The sequence below is a fragment of the Aplidium turbinatum genome, chromosome 4, assembly GCF_918807975.1.
Source record: "Aplidium turbinatum chromosome 4, kaAplTurb1.1, whole genome shotgun sequence".
NCBI classification, from domain to species: Eukaryota; Metazoa; Chordata; class Ascidiacea; order Aplousobranchia; family Polyclinidae; genus Aplidium; species Aplidium turbinatum.
Window position 1 is genome coordinate 5,023,973 of NC_137475.1, and position 19,642 is coordinate 5,043,614.

Here is a 19,642-nt window from a genome sequence, read left to right on the forward strand (position 1 = left end):
TGACTGTTTTTGCGAAGCTTCTTGAAAAAGATGGCGATTTAACAACTCACGAGAAACAGCAGTAGCCTACCATAGAGATGCAGTGGAAGGGGGGTAAAGATTTTCTGAAGACCTTCCACACACCAAGACAACACATTGCGAACCAGTTATAACAACCTCAATGTCTATAGCCTATCAATATTATGCTGTGACATTGCGAAGATAGAATTAATTACCTGTTATTATCTTTCGGTGGCCAATTTTTAAATTGCTGTGGAACAATCAAGAGTGAAACCATCAATCTCAACTATAGGCCTAAATACGGCTAGGTTGTTCAGGCTTTAAGTTCAACTTGACATGGCAAGGGCACATCAGCCCTTTATCCCTTCCTTTTTGTTTAACAACAGCATTGTTGAGTTTTTTTTTTTAAGTTATAGAATTTCTTATAATTAGTGTTCGAAGTGCTCTCAGAACGCACCAAATTCAACCTAAATTTTCTAGGGGAGACCTCCCGTCGTTGTTCGTGCCAGGCTGATCACTTGTCTGAATGTCAATGACATCGCCCCCCCTAACGTTAATACCTGGATCCGCCCCTGCTACATGGTCTTTTGGAGGACGACCCAGATCGCTGACTGCAGTTTTGTGAAATGATGCGTAACCAATTTGTTGGAGAACAAGTTGAAATGTTGGACAAAATTATCTGGTCAGATGAAGCTTGCTTCAAATTATCTGGTCATGTGAACAGGCATAAGTGTGTGTATTGGGCTGATGAAAAGCCTAATTTAACCATAAAGACCCAACTTAACCAGCCTGGTGTTACAGTTTGGGGCGCATTATCTAGCGAAGGTGTTGTAGAACCTTTTTTTTTAATGGAAGTGTGAATGGAGAAAATTATTTGGAAATGCTTCGTAAGGTGGTAGGCTAGTGCCACAACTCCACTCCAAACCTAACTTTTCTGAACTCTTCTTTCAGCAAGATGGGGTACCTCCACATTATGCCTTAAGAGTAAGAGATTATCTTAACGAAGTCTTTCCACAGCGTTGGCTTGGAAGAAGAGGTAGAGAAGAGGTGTTGTAAAGAACAAGGTGTATGAGAAGAACCCAAAAACAATAAATGAATTAAAAGATTACATTAATGACGCATTCAAAGGCATTGATGAAGATCGCAATTTGTGCCGCACTGTGTGTCAGAGTGTTTTGGACAGGTGTGAAGAATGTTACAATGTTGGTGGGGGACATTTTGAGCACTTAAGAGATTAAACAGTTTCTGTGTAAGATATAACGAGCATTCTTGAAATTTAAAAGTACCCACATGAAAACAAAATTTACGTTTAGATCCAAACCCTACTTTTCATAACTGAAAGCCTACTTTTGGCCCACCCTGTAGGCTATATTATGTACTGCCGCTTGTTATGTTTTTGATTACTTGCTTGTGGACACGCCAAGAAGAAAGTGTTTTCAAAAGGTCCATATTTTTGGATTTGGGAACCCCCCCCCCCCTTGGAAATGTCTGGCTACGGGCCTGCATGGCAGTCTGGCACATCGCCAAAGAGCGAAATCGGCTATGTTGCAATGACAATGCCATGATATGATAGCTCTTTTCCAAGTGCCTTTCTGACGAGTGATGATTGAAGAGCTGAGATCCAGGCTGAGCATTCATCAGCTTGGGGATGTCATGAGATGAAGAAGGCTGCATTGGGACGGACACGTGCAACGAATGAAATAAGTTGCATGTCCAAGGAAAACTCAGTCCTTTAACGTCAATGGGAATAACCTTCGAGGACGTCCAAAGAAGCATTGGCTGTATAGACTACGTCTGAGAAGATCTGCGGTTTCGTTTTGGTCGACTTTTCAGAACCAGTGACATGACGAAATGCCATCAAACAGAATAGAAGACTGTTGGCCACCAACTCTCGCAATATGAGAAACAGGAGACGTTAAATCGTAGAGGTGGATAGAGACACTGACTCAAAGCATCAAGAAAAAAAAAAGAAGCAATTTTCAGATCAGCAGAATAACTATTTTTTGCCAAGAGTTGAAACAAAGAAGTCAAGCTCTAGCCTCAAAGTGCAAGGTCCAAAAGTATGGAATGAAATCCCACATGAAATACGCACACTTTCCAACGTCAAAGCCTTCAGTGATAAACTAAAGTTACATTATTTAAAAACGACGACAAACCAGAAACCAGTTCCCTACATGAAAAGCAACTTAGCCTACCTCTACAAACAATTACGCTGTTTAAGTTGATTGTATCAAACACTGACTTATTGCCGTTTATTGTTTAATGCCATTAGCCAATTCGAGTGCTTTCTTCAATCCATTTGTGTTTTCAGTTGGGAGCAGCTGACTAGACGACCAAATGGTCTTTCGCTGCTCCTGGTTAATCAGATTGAATTTGTTAACACTGAGCGTACTTATGCTTTCCTCTATGTTCATGAACTGTTTGTTATTGTGATGTAAGCTTATTGTGTATCGTACTATTATAGAATCTGATTGGCAAATAAAGTTATTTCTCTCTCTCTCCCCCGTATGAGGAAAGCATCATATTGTGTTATTCCATTGTCAGTTATATGAATAATGAGAAACACATTGGTTTTGTTATTTACACAACGTAGGCCTAAATAACATCACTTTTGAGTTATTCTAGAACAGGGGTTCTTAAACTTTTTTTAACGCGGACCCCTTAAAAACAATTTGGTTTGCGTGGACCCCCTTTGTGGCCTAGTCCGCGAAACTTTTTTTGATCAGCATGAATTGGACATAACGCAATAAAATTAAAGTGAATTGGTAACAAAATTTATGTTTGAAATAGCGAATGCAGATTGTTTTTCAATATCTTTGATTTAATTTCAGCAATGTGAAGGATGCTGAGCTGTTAGTTTTCAACAAGAATATGAAATTGTGACTTCGTCTTTGATAGGGCAACACGCATGTCATCCTTTGCATCCAACCGGTTTCGATTCCTTGTTTTGATAGTTACCAAGGATGAAAATTGTGACTCACATAAATAGCCTATGTAGTCCCAAAGGGATTATACATAGCAGCCATGACACTCTTTACCAAAAGAAGATATGCTTGCGTCAACGCACTCCAAAAATCGCCAATACTTTTCGAATTGAAGAACATTTTTAATGATTCCATTGCCCTTAGTTCAATGAACTCATCTTTTGCAAGGTCCTCCTCATCCTGATAGATTCCAGTTCAACGAGGAAAGAGTAAAGTATCCATGCTGTATTTTTAATATTTTCTGCGGCTGAGCAGTGGCCTCACAAAGTGTTTTGCAAAGCTTCCAAATGACTGCACATGTCTGTGTGCAGAGAAGATGGTAGAGCATTACAAACTGCAGTTCCATTTTGAAGCATCAATTCTTCCGACGTTGAGAAATAAGAATAGTTGTTAGTCTCCAATGTCCTTTTTCACAGAGATAACTTGTCCTGAAAAGCTTTAAGTTTTTCAGAAGCATCCATAGTTGTAACGGCAGGGCCTTGAATCGAACGATTTACCTCATTCATATGAGTAAAAACATCCGCCAAGTAAGCTAACCCTTGAATAAACTCTTCACTGTTAAACTGCTTTGAGAGTTCAATATTTTTGTCTCTTAGAAAAAAAGAAACTTCCATTCGAAGTTCAAATAAGTGCTTCAAAACTTGTCCCCTTGACAGCCAGCGAGCTTCTATATTATAGAGGAGAACTTCATGTTCTGCTCCCATTTCTTGACATAACCTCTTGAATATTCGATGGTTCAAAGCCCAAGCTCTGATAAAATTAACGATTTTCACACTACCCGACAAAATTTCTTTCAAATTTGTTGGGAGAGTTTTCGATTTTAATGCATGGCGATGTAAAAAGCAATGAGTAACGATGACCTGAGGAAAATCATCAGCGTTATTTGAACTTAATCTCTTTTCTTTTGAAAAATATATTCTATTGTTGAAATTATACACTAAGATTTCCATTGAGCATTCATGGACCCCCTAAAACTAGTCCGCAGACCCCTTGGGGGTCCACGGACCCCAGTTTAAGAACCCCTGTTCTAGAAGGATGCGTGAAAACTGGTTGAAAATTTCAAAGTGGTACCAACAAGGAAAAAGTTTAAGAACCACTGCTGTATTTAATCCACTACACTGCGATAAACGGCAACGTTGATTCCAATTCAGGGTCGAGACAACATACAATGGAATTGTTCAAACTGGGGGCTGATACCATAGTAGGCTAGGCTACTATTGGTTATTACCTAGGGCCAGTAAATATCATTAAAGTCTTATTTTTTTTTGGTGGTGCAGAAAGTTGTCAAACCGATAACAGTAAAACAACGACGTTGTTACGGGATCAATTTAAGAAGTTATAAAATCATAAAAAGTCATGGTTACAAGAGTAGGAGCTTATAGCTTGCCATCCCTCTTCTGTTCTTGCCATCCCTTCTCCAACCCCGTTAGCTCAGTGGTTACGCGCCCGGCTCAAGATCACGCAGCGCAAGTTCGACTCTCGGTGTATGCGCTTGAGCAACGCACGTCAAGGATTGCTCTCCATTCAGCGCCATCTAATGGATGGAATAATTCCACGGCAACAAAACTTCTACAATCGGAAACTTCACTCTGTCCATCTCGGTGACCGGGCCTGCGTCAGTGATTCAGAGCCTCTACAAGTATGCGAAACTGCCAGGATTAAGCTCTGCAAGAAGCTGTCTCGGTCCGAGGATAAAGATTCAATCAAATCAAATCTGTTTGCCTCAGTCATACTTGCAATCGTTCATTGTGTTTTGATTTACTGAGTCTGAATCGATCGATTGAGTCGAGATAAAAACCTGATTATTGAAAACACACTTATGATTCTTCACAACGATTAAACTCAAATCCAAAGTCCACACATATCGCAAAGTTGTCTTGGCATTCCTCTCGCTTGCTTTAAAAACGTAAATGGTCTTCATACTCTACGGCTTCCGGCACGCAGCGAAGCCGGGGTGAAACGTCTTAGTCATCCGGCAAGCATAATATACTATTATAAATACTTGCGCTAGGTCAGCCAGTGCTGAGATCTTAAGAGCCAAGGGTACTTTTCCAGCTCAGAGCTTTGACTCTTACTACTTAGCTGGTTTGATGGGTAAGCTACATGCATTAGACATTTGGATTTTTGTAGTGATTTTCAAGTGAAACAGAAATGTTTTGTCAGTTGTTCGAGTATGTTATTGTTCAAAATACATGTAAAAACTTACATACAAGTTTTAATTACGGAGATTAGCATAAATTTGATGCTCTAAAAATAAAGTCATATAGTGTCATATATTTCAAAAAACAAAGTCATATTTTTCAATTTTTACGTCATAAAAATATGGCCCTAGTAATTACTGAGGATAATCTACGCGATAAAGATGTTAAGTCTATATGATGATCAGCGATTATGCGGATTAAAGCCATAACACGTCAAACTATGAATGTAGCATTCCAAGAATATGAGTAGGCTACAGGTATTGAAATAGCAAACTTTTTTTATCGCACCAATACCAACAGTTAATCAATTGTTTATTAATGGCAATAAAAGGGTGGGGCGGATATCATAACCTACCCAGACAGCAAAATCCGTCATTTTTACATTGATTTATTGTCTGCAGACGTTGTGTAAAACAGAAAGACACTATGAGTAAGACAGTAGGTCAAATAAACCAATTTTTTAATGTTTATGTTTCATAGCTTTACTATCTACATTTTGTCATCTGCGTGAAATATATCGGCCTCACAAGTCAAGTCAAGTCAAGTCAATTTATTTTGTTTTAACAGCATGAGATCCTAGCAATGAAATTAGCCCTAGTAGTTTGATTATAGTCAGTTAACTGGTAGTGTAGTAATTTGTAGTGTAACACGTAAAAAGAACTTGAATATAACATAAATAAAATAGTTTTGTTTTTAAAGTCATAATAATAGAATTTTTCCACTGGTTTAATGTTGGTTGCACTTTGGAACCAGGCATCTGCATGATATAACCTACATTATCAACTGGGACTAGTCTAGAATGTTGGCTGTTTTTTAGACTGAGCACAAAGACTTATTGTCAGTGTCATCTGTAATCATTTGAGACATGCATTGGACTGGTGCACTATAGTAAAGAGCAAATAATTAGTCAATAAATTAAGCTAGTCCATTCTTGAAGAACGCAAGTAAATTATTGGCTCTGAACTTGTGATGTCAGTTTATTGACCCAAAAGAATTTTGAAAATACTTGTGACATTTCAGTAGTGGCTAATGTACCCTTTCCCTTTGCATGTTTTATTGTAGTATCTATGTTGTTGTTTTTTTGGTAGAAGAACCAGCTTTATTTTCAGCGTACCCAGTAGCCTAGTTACGCGCGAAAATCACTCATGCGTAGAGGCTGTATTCCTTTCGCCCGAAACCAAAAGCAGCCGCAATGAGATGGCATGTGAACAAAACCTTTTTCACGCCGCTTTGAGATTTCATTTCGGTCATTTTCATTTCGCCTATCATGTAAACGTAGCCTTACTTGGTTTTGTTAACAAATTAGGTACCTGAAACTCAAAGTTACCTAATTGGATCCCACACAGTTTTTTCGTGTCCATCACTGTTTGCCAAAATCTGATTTATTCGATTTACGCCTTGTGTTTACGCATAACAAAGTTACGGTTAAATAATAGCAATGACATTGACAACATGAAGTGTTTATTGGTTCATAGTGTTTATATCAGTGATCCTCAACGTGAATGTTTAGTGGTTCAAAGAGATTTTTAGTGGTTTACAGAATGGACATCAATAAGCAAAGAAATTATCAAATTAAGACGGAACAAGTTTGTTGAAAATTGGCTTTAAATTTTTGAGTCAGAAACGTCAAACTAAGGCATCACTAGATTTGCAAGTTGTTGCATTGATTGTACAAAGCACGCGCATGATCTTTTGTTACAGAAATATGTAAACTATATGTCCCCACCTATATAGCGGCATGTAGAGAGGCACGTAGTGCCTCTTCTCCCAAAATCCGTACAAGACATTTAGCCTAAATTTTCTGTTTTTTTTGCAGAAATTTTCCACTCACTCAATCCTATCTTATTAACCCAACAGGTGGCATTGAAAACGCGTAGTTTCGGCAGTGGAAAACCGTCAACAAATAATTTTCTGAAATCTTTTTGTTGCCATAAAAGAAAAAACATTCAAAACGTAAATTTAATTTCAAACTAAAACGTATCACTCAGCCTCTAGTGAAATCCAATATTCACTTCATCAATTTGGTCAACTACAAGGTGTGTGTCTTGACAAAAAAGCAAATTAATTATTGGGCTTAAAAATTAAAATACACAAAAGCGAACAAAACAAAGTTTATTTTGTCAAAATTATCTAGGGTCAAACCACCAGACCTCTTGCTTGTTTTTGACATGTGTTTGTTTTCCACACCTAAACTTTTCATTGCTTATTTAATCTTGCGAGTTTTAATTCTTTCAAATATCTGTTGCCTTCCCCCAATTTTTTTTTACATCCGCCTCTGGTCCCATTCAGCTTGTACCGTGGTTGTTTAAACTGGGCAAGTAGTTTGGTTGAGTGGAGTCTACAAATTAGAAGATATTGCTTAAGTGGTAGAGAGCACACTAGAAGTCACTGACTTATGCGCAATAGAGTTTCCACCAATGGCCTTCTTGGGGGTGTCAACAAAAGTGGTACATGGAATTTTTTTCTTAAAAAAATGGTCCATGAGACAAAAAAGATTGAGAACTACTGGTTTATGTGACTCAAAAATATAGGCTATCTGGGCTTACTTCCAGCTATGTCTACATAATTAACGATATGACCTTAAATCAACGGGTACTCAAAATCGGGTCGCATCGGAGGAGAGCTCGAACTCGCTGATAAAATGAGCCTATTGCTCTAGGATGATTGAAGAGCTGGAATATAGCGATAGTTGGAATAGCAAGGATGGACAACATGGCGGACAACCAACCAACCACCTCAGCCCATTTGGGATAACTCTTCCCATCGTAGGTCACAGGGGAGTAGAAAGCAAAGTGAGTGATGATCAAAACCGTGATGCAAAGAGGAGTGACAAACATCCAAGCAAACTGCCACCACTGCCAGAAAAGGGGTCGATGACCGATCATGCATTTGATATCAAATAAGAAACGCCGTACGCCACAATTTCAAGATATGCAGAAAATTTCCAAGACAGCAGCAACCATCAGTGACAATCCGGATGCGTACCAGTCTATCAAAGTTACCCAGTACATTCCACTTTGCGTTATCATAGGAATAGCACAAAGAAACTGGACGGTACAGAGTTCGGCGAGAAACTTGACTGTATTTTCACGAAACCAGGTGACCTCGTCCAGTAACCCGCTGACAACCGCTTCGATCATTCCAAACTGACAGTCCAAACCAAGATTCAAAAGCATGAAGAAGAAGAGGAACGCCTACAATGGGGAGCACGGGAAGCTGGCAACAGCAGCAGGGTAGGCCACAAACGCCAATCCAGCACCTTCATCCACAACGTCTTCAATATCTCGGCCAGTTTGATGGGCGAGCACACCCAACACTGAAAGACCACAAATCACGACAACACACTGGTAGCGCAGTTTACACAACATATTGACAAAGCGTCCCTGAAGACATTGTTGTGAAACTTGTTGAGTGACGAACATGAAAGAAGGACGCTCCAGGCCGCCCCGATCGAATAGAAGATTTGTACAGCAGCGTCTGACCACACCCTTATATCTTGAAGTTTCGTCGCATTAGGGGTAAAGTAATAGGAAATTCCCGAAGAAGCTTTCTCTTCCATGACCCCTCTGATAATGAGAATGATAAGCACCAAATAAGGAAATGTGGCGGTGAAATACATGACCTTTACCGACCACTTGACGCCTTTGATCAAACAGAGGAATACGACAATCCATCCGCACATGAGGCAACCCACCAACTCCCATTGAATGGATCCGGTCTCATCTATACTGTCAGTCAAAGCAAGAACTCTTCGACTAAAGTATTTTTGAGAGGCCGTTGTAAAGTTCTTGCAGTTTCCGTTGATCCTGGTTTGATTTACCCTATCATTTCTTTCCATGTAGGAGAAGTTGTTTAGGTTGGTGCAGTAGCAGTAGAAAAGTGAAGTATGGGACTAAAAACGTACCCCTTCCCCCGTTGTTGTAGCAGAGACACGGAAACCTCCAGATGTTTTCCAGGCCAACCGCATACCCAATGCAGGAAAGCATAAAATCTCTCTTCTTGTCACATGTTTCTCTGTCGGAATTCAGATTTTCAACTTTGATCAACGCTTCGTTGGTGGGTTCCCTTGTATCAAAATTCACCTTTGTCACTTTTTCTGTTGCTACACGTATATTTTGTTTAAGACGTATAAATAAAGTACCTTATTCAAGCACAATCATATGTTGCATTTAAAAAAAAATGTTTTGTTAGCCAGTGTAAGCGACTCCTTGCAGATATATAAGCGAGAGCACAGTCGATGCGATTCTCACATCTCAAAAGCTCTAGCTAGACAGAGGTGAGAAAGAAATAGGAAGTCAGGAAAGGAAAAGCAAAGACACGAAATTGACGATAGCAAAAGCAGTAGCTTGAATTATATCTATTTTGAATGTTTTGGAAAACTTTGCAATATACTGCAGGCAATAAGTATAATACTGACTGTGTCACAAAAAAGAGTAAGTTATGTCATGAACTGAGATATTAATGGGCGGGGCGGAGAAACCCAAATTAACTTTTGCGAGTTTTTTGTTTCAACGTGATGTCATTGTGTACAACATGCGTTTTTAAAAAAAAATCTAAATGTTGCTGCCCTCGTCTCATCTCGCTCAGGCCGCTTTTGTTGTATCCCCGTTGGCGAGACAGCTTCGTCGACCACGCTGTGACGTCACAAGGTACACAAAATAATTGTTGTTTGTTTGGGATTTCAAGTTTCGTGATTTCATGTTTCATGCTTTTGATTTCTTTGGCAAGATGGGATGATTTTGTTTACAAATAGATGCTTTTTTGTGGCATCTTCAATACTTTTTTGCTAATGCCTGTTTTGCTTAACTGGACTGCTACCACAGCGATTTGGGGACTTTTAAACAAACAAAATTTGCCCATGCATTGCCTAATAATTCAAAACCCTCACGAGATTAAGAAAACTGAGTTAAATTTTGGAATCAGCTCCAAAGATTACATCTGGGATGGATACTCATATTTCAGTTCTCCACATACCCCATTTTTTGTGACACAGTATAAATCAAAGATCCAAAGAGATTGCCAAAGCCACCATATTGGTTTATAGCCAGTCTTGCTGCAGCTGATTTGCTGACTGAAGTGGAAGTTGTATTGGCTATATTTATTCCACTTAGTACATCACCTTCATCTAGACTTGTGCTAAAGGGGTTTTGTTTAGTTACATTTTGTAAGTATATAAATGAGCGCGCAATCGATACAATTTTCACAGCTAAAAATTACCGGGACAGGCTGAATTGTAAGGTATTAAGCTTTAATGCAGCTATAGCCTAAATCGCTAATTTTTGCACTGGTACTACAAAAAACATCGTTTTAAGAATTTAATAAGAATCTACCGAAGAAACAAAACTGCTGTTTTGCATCTATTTTATTTTATTACAAATCCAAGCAGTTTTTATTTAGCCAATCCATGCAGACGTTGTTACATTGGTTGGATGTGTGATATTCTCCTTGAAACTTAGTTACTGGGCACTCTAATATGAGATGGTTGGTGGAATGGTTTGGGGCGTTGCATTTTGGGCGGTTTGTTTGACCGGTCATCTTCCATTGGGAAAAGTTGTGTTTTGTTTTAGTTTTGTTGATCTGTGAATTCTTTGAACAACAGATATATTCGGTTTGATATGATTCATTCCAAGATCGATTAGACAAGATCTTGTCTATGCGACATCACAGTGATATTAAGAGGGAACTGGCTCGGTAGCTTAGTGGTTAGTGTACCCGCCTTTGAATCGGTAGGCATGGATTCGATACCTTCTGGGGTCATACCAAAGACTTTTTTTAAATAGTACTGAATCTAATTGTTATTTGGCACTGAGCAATGGAATGGATTCGGGTAATAATGTATTTAGTTGCGCCTCTATACGGCTGCATTGACACTTTGTAAAGTGCTGAATAGCAACCCATTCTGCGATGAATACAGCACTACATAAAAACAAGCATTATTATTATAATAAAATTGATTTGCGTTCTTCTGGTGACTATTTACTAGGTTACCTCGTGATGTTCAAGATGATAACTAGCTTTTGTATTTCCGACGTGTCCTGGTGAGCAGTCTGCCTGGTGAACGTATGCCTGGTGAACGTATGCCTGGTGAACGTATGCCTGGTGAACGACGTGAACGGTGAACGACCTGGTATACGACGTATGCCTGGTGAACAGTCTCTCTCTGTTTTTACTATCATTATTATTATATTGACATGTAGCTGGACACATAGTTTGCTGGTTTTACTGGTTTGATAATCACTATAACTTTAGGCGTTTAGCATTATAGTAAGAATTTGCTTCGTTGTAAGGAAGTCGTCGTTAAAGTTTTTCCTAGCCATTCAATAGCATAAGGCCCAAGGTTTCTTGTTAAGTCAAAAAATGCGATCAATTCCTTCGAATTTTCGAGGTTTACTACTCCTCATTGTCATCTGGAGTTCCTGTTGGGTGATTGGGAGAGTAAAGGCGGCAAGCCCATTTATAAATGACTCAGCCACTACCCCTGCTGTCCAGCTCACTGACATTGTACCTAACGAACGGTACCTGTCCCCTTCTCCTGACCTACCCCGACAAAGAAGGGCTTATATCCGGCCAGGTATGGGATTTTATCATTTCTAGTGTTAATTTTTAAAGTGTCCTTTTGTCATTTTTTCTTATACATGATTTGTTATTTCCATGTATCATACGTCACACTCACATAGGCTACAAGGTTTATTCCAATTTTTGTGAATAATTTTGTGGTCAAGAAGATAACAATTTTCTAGCTCCTCGATGATTGTGTTTGGTTTTGATAGGACCAGGTTGGTCACAGCGGTAAACCATAATCTCTTCGTGGGAAAATTGTAACGTAAGATTCCCAAATCCGTTCGTCTGCATGCAATGACCCAAAAATAAACACACTTTCGAAACGTCTATTCAAACAGTGTATTCCAGTAAAATTAGCCCGAGGCTATCGAAAATAGGTGTAACGCCTACACCTCTAAAAAAAAACTGTCACTACAATACAGATTAATTGGATAAAAGACGGAACCTTTGTCCAGCTAGCAAGCACTAAGCCAACAGTTAAATGTGCGGCCAACTTTCAAACAATCATTTTACGAATGACCAGAATAGATATCAATATCTCAAATTCACGTATCACATCTTTTGTCATTCAGTTTTCTTTTGTTTTCAAAACATTTTTTATTTACTTTGTAGGCGATCCACGAAGAGAAACATACAGACTTTCTACTTTCCAAGACTTCCCACAAACAGTTCTGGTAAACGAGTGCTGGTTCGCTTCCAGCGGCTTCTACTATACAGGGTTCTGTGTCAAATGTTTCAGGTATTACACTTTGTAACCAAGTTGTATAATTTTAGGCTTCACAAAGTTTGATTTGTTGTGTTGAGGCTTACGCCTAGTGTATAAAAGTTCTGAATTGAGTGGACGGGAAGGGAGGGAAGCCATGCTTTGTGTCCACTTTCTGGCAAGCCTTTAATTGCCTCGACAAAAACACAACCGGGTGTTCTTGAGCGGTGTTGAACTGACGGCCTTGTAAACATTGTGCAAATAAGGCTCTTACCATCCAGTTCTGTAGCGTTCTGCTGAGCATTGTGGATAAATCAAATCGGTAGCCTACATTTTTGGCAAGGTTCACGTTGATCAGAATTCTGTCAAAAGAGGACATATAAACTGGAAAATAATTGATAATTTTTCAATTCCGTTTTTTTGGTAGGCTTGCTGTAAAAAATATGAAACATAGCTAACAAAAATTTTTAACCATTAATGGATTCTTTGCAGTTGTGGACAAGTAGCTTATACCTGGCTGATCGGTGATGACGTCACACTATTCCAACAGCACAAACCTGATTGTGATTTCATAAACGGGAGAGAAACTGGGAATGTTCCAATAGGTGAGTAAATTTTCTTAATTGTAAACTGAATATCATTTTAATTTATCATTTATCATATCAATTGAAAATTTAAAATTTTACAAGATTATTTCTACCATGTACAAAAGAGAAGATGCTTGGAAAATATAAATTGTTACCGACTTGGATAGCTTGAAAGTAAAGCTGGTTTGAAACCAGAGTGACACAGCATAAAAAAGCCACTTAGTCGAAATCAGTACTGCTGTAAGCCTTGTTACTCAGTACAACAAACAGTGTACGAGGCTACCAGCCTTATTTTGGGCTCTTGACATGATCATACTGAGGATGCTGTGATAGCGAAATCGATCTATGATTAAAAAATGAAGCTGATACCTGATACACTGTTTGTTGCATTGAGTAACAAGGCTTATAGCAATGATACGAGACAGTCAACCGCTTCAAGTGGACAGTTTGCTGGACTGGTTCACAAAAACAGAAAAGTTTTATTAGTCGAAATCAGTCGTATTTTCATCAGTCTGTAGACGTTGAATCAATGTAAAAATTCTGATTTTTGTTTGAGCTTTTGTTAGATGAAAGATATTGATAAGAATTCCATCTGTGACACAACGAAAAGAATATGCTGAACACGAAACAAATTTTACGTAACAATTCATGACGTCTGCAGTACCATTTTTAAACTAACAGTTATGAATGGCCAGACCTACTGCACGTACATTGCTTGCATACATAGTTTATACAACCAGGGCCGTGTTAAAGTTCCCCCATTACTCCCCGGCCGGAGAAGGCACGGCTGTTTGGGAGCCCATTCATTTTTATCTATTTTATATTTTTTTTGCTGTGTAAAAAAAAGCTGCTACAAAGCTCGTCAATCAATACCTTAAATCATGCAAGGCCGTTTTTTCTGCTTCCCAAACCCCCAACTTTGTGTGTGCACACATTTTAGTGCAGCAATTTTCATCTTGTATGTTTTACATGTAACATTTAATAATTTTTCTCCATCTTTTGCAAAAATTTCTCGCTCGCTCAATCATTTTATTCACCTAACCAGTGATGTTGGGCATGCATAATTTCAGAAGTGGATTAATGTAATTAATATGCTAACTTAGTTGTAGGCCAGCAATGATCATGATTATATTGAAATATTTTGGCTTTGTTTAAAACTGTGATTGTGAAAGCCTTTGTCAATCAATAAATATGAAATATATCACCAACGATTCAGACAAACAGTCATGGTCTTCTCACACTTTCGTTCAAAATACTTTTTTTTTTTTTATCTTGGCAGCATCGTTAGGTGGAAGGACATCTTGCATTAGCACGGGTGCTCACAGCAATCAACCTAGAAATCATTCTATTTCAACATCTGGAATAAACAGATTTGAAAATGCTGTTGCTTCAACTTCAAGTGCCACTCGAAGAAACTTTTCTGCAAATGTTGCTGCGACTTTGAGAAGACCGGTGCTCTACAATCCTTCTACAACAGCAGTTGCAACTTCTCAATTGAGAGAAGTTCAATCAGAACCAAGGTAATTGACGTTTCAAAAGTGAAAAAAACTCATTTGATGACTATGCATAAAACAAATGATCTGATAAACTAAAGCAAATGACAATATCTACCGATGGGGATGACAACTCAACCAAAGTGCCCACAATTCAAAGCCCTAAATCAGTTCACAGGCAATCTCATATTGGAATGCCCAGTAACTAAGCTTCAAGGAGGATACCTCACAGCCCACCAATGCAACACCGTCCTCATGAATTGGCTAAATGAAAACTGCTTGGACTTATAGCGTCATACGAAACAATAACATGAACTTGTGATTTATTGAAAAAAGGGTGCAATCTATGTTCCTGCATCTAGGAAAGTGCTGAGCTCAAGCTTGCTCTAATTTGAAACACTTGTTTTTTGCGTCACATGAGCGCAACTTAGAGCATTACGCAAACTTTCATCTTTCGATACTTTTACAGGTGTTTGAGAAACAGAGCCAGTCATGTAAACGGTGCTCCTGAAATTAGAGACCTAAGAACGAACATGAGAGATCGAGAAATAACAATGGAAGAGCTTGTTTCCTACGCTCAGAAGATGGGTTTTGATAATGCTGCCATAAGAGAAGTTATCAGAAGGTACCAGTAGGCTGCATGTTTTTGTTGGCATCAGGCTTATGAAGATAAATATTTGTTGTACAAAAGCAATAAACTGTTTAGCTGGATGGTTTTGAAAATACTTTCATTTTTAAACGCTTTAAATAATTTAATATTTCAAGACCAAAAGAATTTCAATTTTTTTGGATCTATTCATTGTTCAACACGATGTTTGCGGTAGAAACTTTGAAAACTGATTTACAGTACTTTTAGGGTGCTGAATCTGACCACAGATTTATTTTATCACGCCAACATTTTTGAGATGTAGGCTATGATAACAACAAATAAGTTAGTTTGCCAAAAGTGGAAAATTTGACGTTGCGTTAATTACACAGACACGCTGTGCTATATCCTGAAATCCAGGCCATCGGGTACATAAATAGCTGAAATACAACCACAAACTATACAAGTTTGATACCAGTTTGTTTTTGACGCAAACTTTACTATTAAAAAGTAATCACAAGCTAAAAGGAAAGCTAAAACTATCACTGAGCACCCTCTGTCAATGCTTTGCATCAAATCGAAAAGATTGAGACAAGCCTATATAGCAATGCTTGTCAATCCTTATTTAAGTTATTTCAGCCTGTCCAACACTAAACTTTCGCTATGGCACTGCACAATTGCACATATTGGTGCTAAACAAATGTTTCCCTTTTGGTAAAATAAAACTATTTTTTTATCTGACGCTCCAACTCCGCTTTTCCGTCAACATGAGAAGAGTCATTGACAAATAAAACAAAGTTGCCTTAGCCGGTTTAACATGCTGTATTACACAGAGATATAACACAATTAAAAAAATCAACTCAAACGTTTTCGACACGTACGTGTGTCCTCATCAGGAATTACTTAAATCGTCAAAATACATAATACAATGAAAATTGTGAGATAAATTTGACTATGCTCCATAACTGTAACGACACTCCGGACATAAAAGCATAAACTAAACAAGTGATACAAGAATGATTAAGAGTAGATTACACGGCGGGAAACAGATCACATGAGGTGTAAACTACAGGCAAGTGACAAACAATTAAAACACACACAAAAGGAACGATGAGCCACACGCAAATAACTGCTGGTTGAGATAGGCTACGGATCAGTTTGTACTTTTCAGTTCGGAGTGTTGTTACAGTTATAGTGAAAAGTCAAATTTATCTTACAATTTTTCATTTTATGTAGGCTATATTGCAGATTTAAGTAATTCCTGATGAGGACACACGTACGTGTTGAAAACGTTTGAGTTGATTTTTTTAAGTTATGTTATATCTCTGTGTAATAGTTAAACCCGCTGTAATAGTTAAACCCGCTAAACCCGCTAAACCCGCGTTACTTTGTTTTGTTTGTCTATGGTTCAAAAAAGAAAACTCTTTACCAAAGCTTTATTAGAAGAGTCAATCGTCAATTTGAAGATGTTTTACGCCTCGTTACAAGATTACTACATTACTTTTAAACCAACTTCACTCCTCTTAATTCTTAATAAAATCATTATTTTGTAAATCAGAAAAAACGTAAACCTTTTAGTGTTGCGGATAAGCCAAAACTGGATGATTGTAGTTTTGCATCCCCATAGTTTATAATCTCTAACCTCTATCGTTATCATATCTCCAAACTCTGAAGTGACAGAAGAAATCTGAGTACATAACGTCTAAATACGTGGAATCACCCAGTTGGCCTATCGTGTTTCTTTGCGTTGATTTCACGTCTGAACAGGTTGATTCAATGTAAAAGAAACTGATTTGCTGACTGTCGCGGCGCGCTTGCAAATGCAAGGGTCATTTCGCCAATCAATTGCAACACCGATTAGCTCCAAAATTCCAAATTGCGTTTCAATAGTTTGGCAACATATTTGTTGATTGCCATGGTAACAAAAGCAAGAGGAGAACTACTATTTTCTCGATCAAAATCCTGGCAGCTAAAGTGTGTGCAACACAAAACCACAAACATTGCTTTATTATATTATTGCTTTATTTCCGACTGAGAAAAAAGGGATTTTTCAGGATAAAAAAGGAAACTGAAGAGGATTTATCAATTGTCAAAAGTGGAAGCACTGAAAGTGTGTGCAACACAAAACCACAAACATTGCTTTATTATTCAGGGCATGGCAGTGGTGACATTCATTGTATCAATCAACAGTTAGTTATTGGTTTCAATTGACCGTTCTCTGCATAGCCCATCATGCGGATCACGAAAGAATGCCACCGATAAAAGTTATAATATTTCTAATTCTTTTGTCTTGGCTAGTTTCCTTTGGCCATTGGCCTGTAAGTAATGTTGTTTTGCGAGCGGATGATATGATATCATAACCTCTCCGTAAAAAAAACTTTTGCATAGCCATATAATGTCACTTAAAATTAAAACATTGTTATACTGCCACATCAGTAGTTGGCAACGTCTGCAAAACTTTTATTTTGTTGGCAATTTGTCGTAGCTAATTTCCATCACCTAAGTGATGCTAAAATCTGGATGTTCCTCTAACAAAATGCTAGATATCGTATAGCGGTATTTGGTCTAAGCTACTCTCTAGTATTGTAGCTTCTCAGTGTAGTCCAAACACACACCGATACTCTGCGGGGAGGGGGGGGGGGGCAGTAGAACCGTGACCACCGGGGCTCAAACTGTAACAGATTGAACGATTAGGCTTTGATGTTTCGACTTTTTGACGTATTTGAACATAAAAATATATATTTCTGTGGTGTAGTGTTAAGGGTACTGCATACTATGCTAAACAAATCTTTCACTTTTGGCAAGACTAAACTATTTTGTTATCTGTCGCTCAACTCTGCTTTTCCATCAACATTAGAAGAGTCAATTGCCAATTTGACAATTTTTACGCCTTGTTACAAGGTTGCTTTCAACAAAAAACCTTACATTACTTTCAAACCAATTTCACTTCTCTTAATCCTTAAAAAAGTCATTACTTTGTAAATCAAAAAAAACGTAGCCTAACCCTTCATAAGCCAAAAGTGGATGTACTGTAGTTTTGCATCCCCATAGTTTAAAATCTCTAACCTCTATTGTTATCATATCTCCAAAATCTGATGTGACAGAAAAAATCTGAGTAGGCCTATATATTCGGTTACAGCACTTCAGAATCACTCTAAATCGGTTCATTCGAAACTTAAGAAAAAGAGTTTTTTTTAGACCTGTGATAGCCCACTGTTGGGCGTTGTAATACCATAGTTCCAGTTTCTAATACGTTTAAGAAATCAAACAACCAGCATTTATAATCCGACATTATTTTAATCTTAAACTTGTGTTTTCAGAAAATATGAAACTAGCAACCAAAGTTTTTCCTCGTTTGAAAGTCTTGTTGAAGCACTGGTGGCTCTTCCAGATGAAGACATTCTTAATGAATTGAATGAGGAGAAAGGAACATCTGCAGAAAATCAAACCTCTTCTTTGTCCACAAGCGATCTTTCTACCCCGGCTGGGATCGAAGAGATGCAGGCATTGGAAGAATCGCGTTTGTGCAAGATGTGTAAATCTAAGCTATCCTGTGTGGTCTTCATTCCATGTGGACATCTTCCAACCTGCTTTGAATGCTCCAAGAAAGTCTCAAAATGTCCAGTTTGCAATACTGTCATCCAGAAAAAGGTCCGCTCTTATCTGTCTTGAGAACGAAAGTAATCAGCAATGCATTGAAGAAACTATTGTTGCATCATCAATGAGTCGAACATAATCGTGTGCAGTGATAACTGTAAGACCACCCATAAAAATAATAAGTTTTCACACTTTTGCATCAACTCATTGTCGTGACTCCATCATGCATTGCATATTGTTTTAATTCCTGACATTGATGAGCACACATTGTTTTACTGTTGTTAACGCCTATAGAAATCTGTAAGTAAAGTTCAAAGGGCCCAATAAATCGTTGCCTCAGCCTACATATTGTGTGATTATCAGAACGTTAGATATCCATTAAAAATCAAGGTAAGTAAGACAACAGTTTATCAGACAATCAAGAAATTTCAACAGTATGGCTCGTATAAAGCAGGAGTTCCCAACCACCGGGTCTCGAAAAAGGTTGCTACTGGGTCGCGAGAAAACTCGATCAAAATAGCCGTCAAAAAGATGAGTTGGTTAAAAGTATACTTTTAATACGTAGGAATCTTACTTGTATATCAACTGTATATCCAATCAACTGTATATCAACTGTATAAACCAACTGTATATCTATCAAAGCAGTAACGGGTCTAGGAAGTGCTAGGCACTTGGGTAGCCTAAGTGCTTCCAAAAAAAAAATATAAAAACAGTTAAATCTTCTACATTTTTGCAAAAATTTATCGCTTGCTTCACCCCCTGTTTTCAACCTAACTACAAATGGTACTGGAAATGCATAGTTTTGGCAATGGATTTGAGGAATAATAGCTTACCACTAAAGTTTTGAAGACCAATTAAAAACCAAGATACTAGTAACAAAAAATGTGCTTAAGATTAGATCAGCATTTGCATCGATCAGCTTATAAGAAT

The 19,642-nt window shown here is 38.1% G+C and overlaps 1 protein-coding gene and 1 pseudogene across 1 annotated transcript; one reads left to right on the top strand and one right to left on the bottom strand.

Annotated features, from left to right (window-relative positions):
• Nucleotides 1-7,770: 7,770 nt before the first annotated feature.
• On the bottom strand, nt 7,771-10,720 carry LOC145768848 (sodium- and chloride-dependent glycine transporter 2-like; annotated as a pseudogene).
• An 822-nt stretch (nt 10,721-11,542) lies between these two features.
• LOC145768849 (E3 ubiquitin-protein ligase XIAP-like) lies at nt 11,543-18,787 on the top strand. The gene is made up of 6 exons (XM_082580455.1): nt 11,543-11,756; nt 12,359-12,485; nt 12,942-13,054; nt 14,316-14,556; nt 14,999-15,154; nt 18,436-18,787. The coding sequence occupies exons 1-6, from the start codon at nt 11,543-11,545 to the stop codon at nt 18,785-18,787; spliced, it is 1,203 nt and encodes a 400-aa protein (XP_082436581.1).
• Nucleotides 18,788-19,642: the final 855 nt, after the last annotated feature.

What these genes read in the sequence shown, in the direction of transcription:
- LOC145768849 (XM_082580455.1), top strand. Translation starts at nt 11,543, where the DNA reads ATGCGATCAATTCCTTCGAATTTTCGAGGTTTACTACTCCTCATTGTC. An exon ending in TTCTGTGTCAAATGTTTCAG is followed by an intron (nt 12,486 to 12,941) that starts GTATTACACTTT and finishes GATTCTTTGCAG; the next exon opens with TTGTGGACAAGTAGCTTATA. An exon ending in ATAAGAGAAGTTATCAGAAG is followed by an intron (nt 15,155 to 18,435) that starts GTACCAGTAGGC and finishes TTGTGTTTTCAG; the next exon opens with AAAATATGAAACTAGCAACC.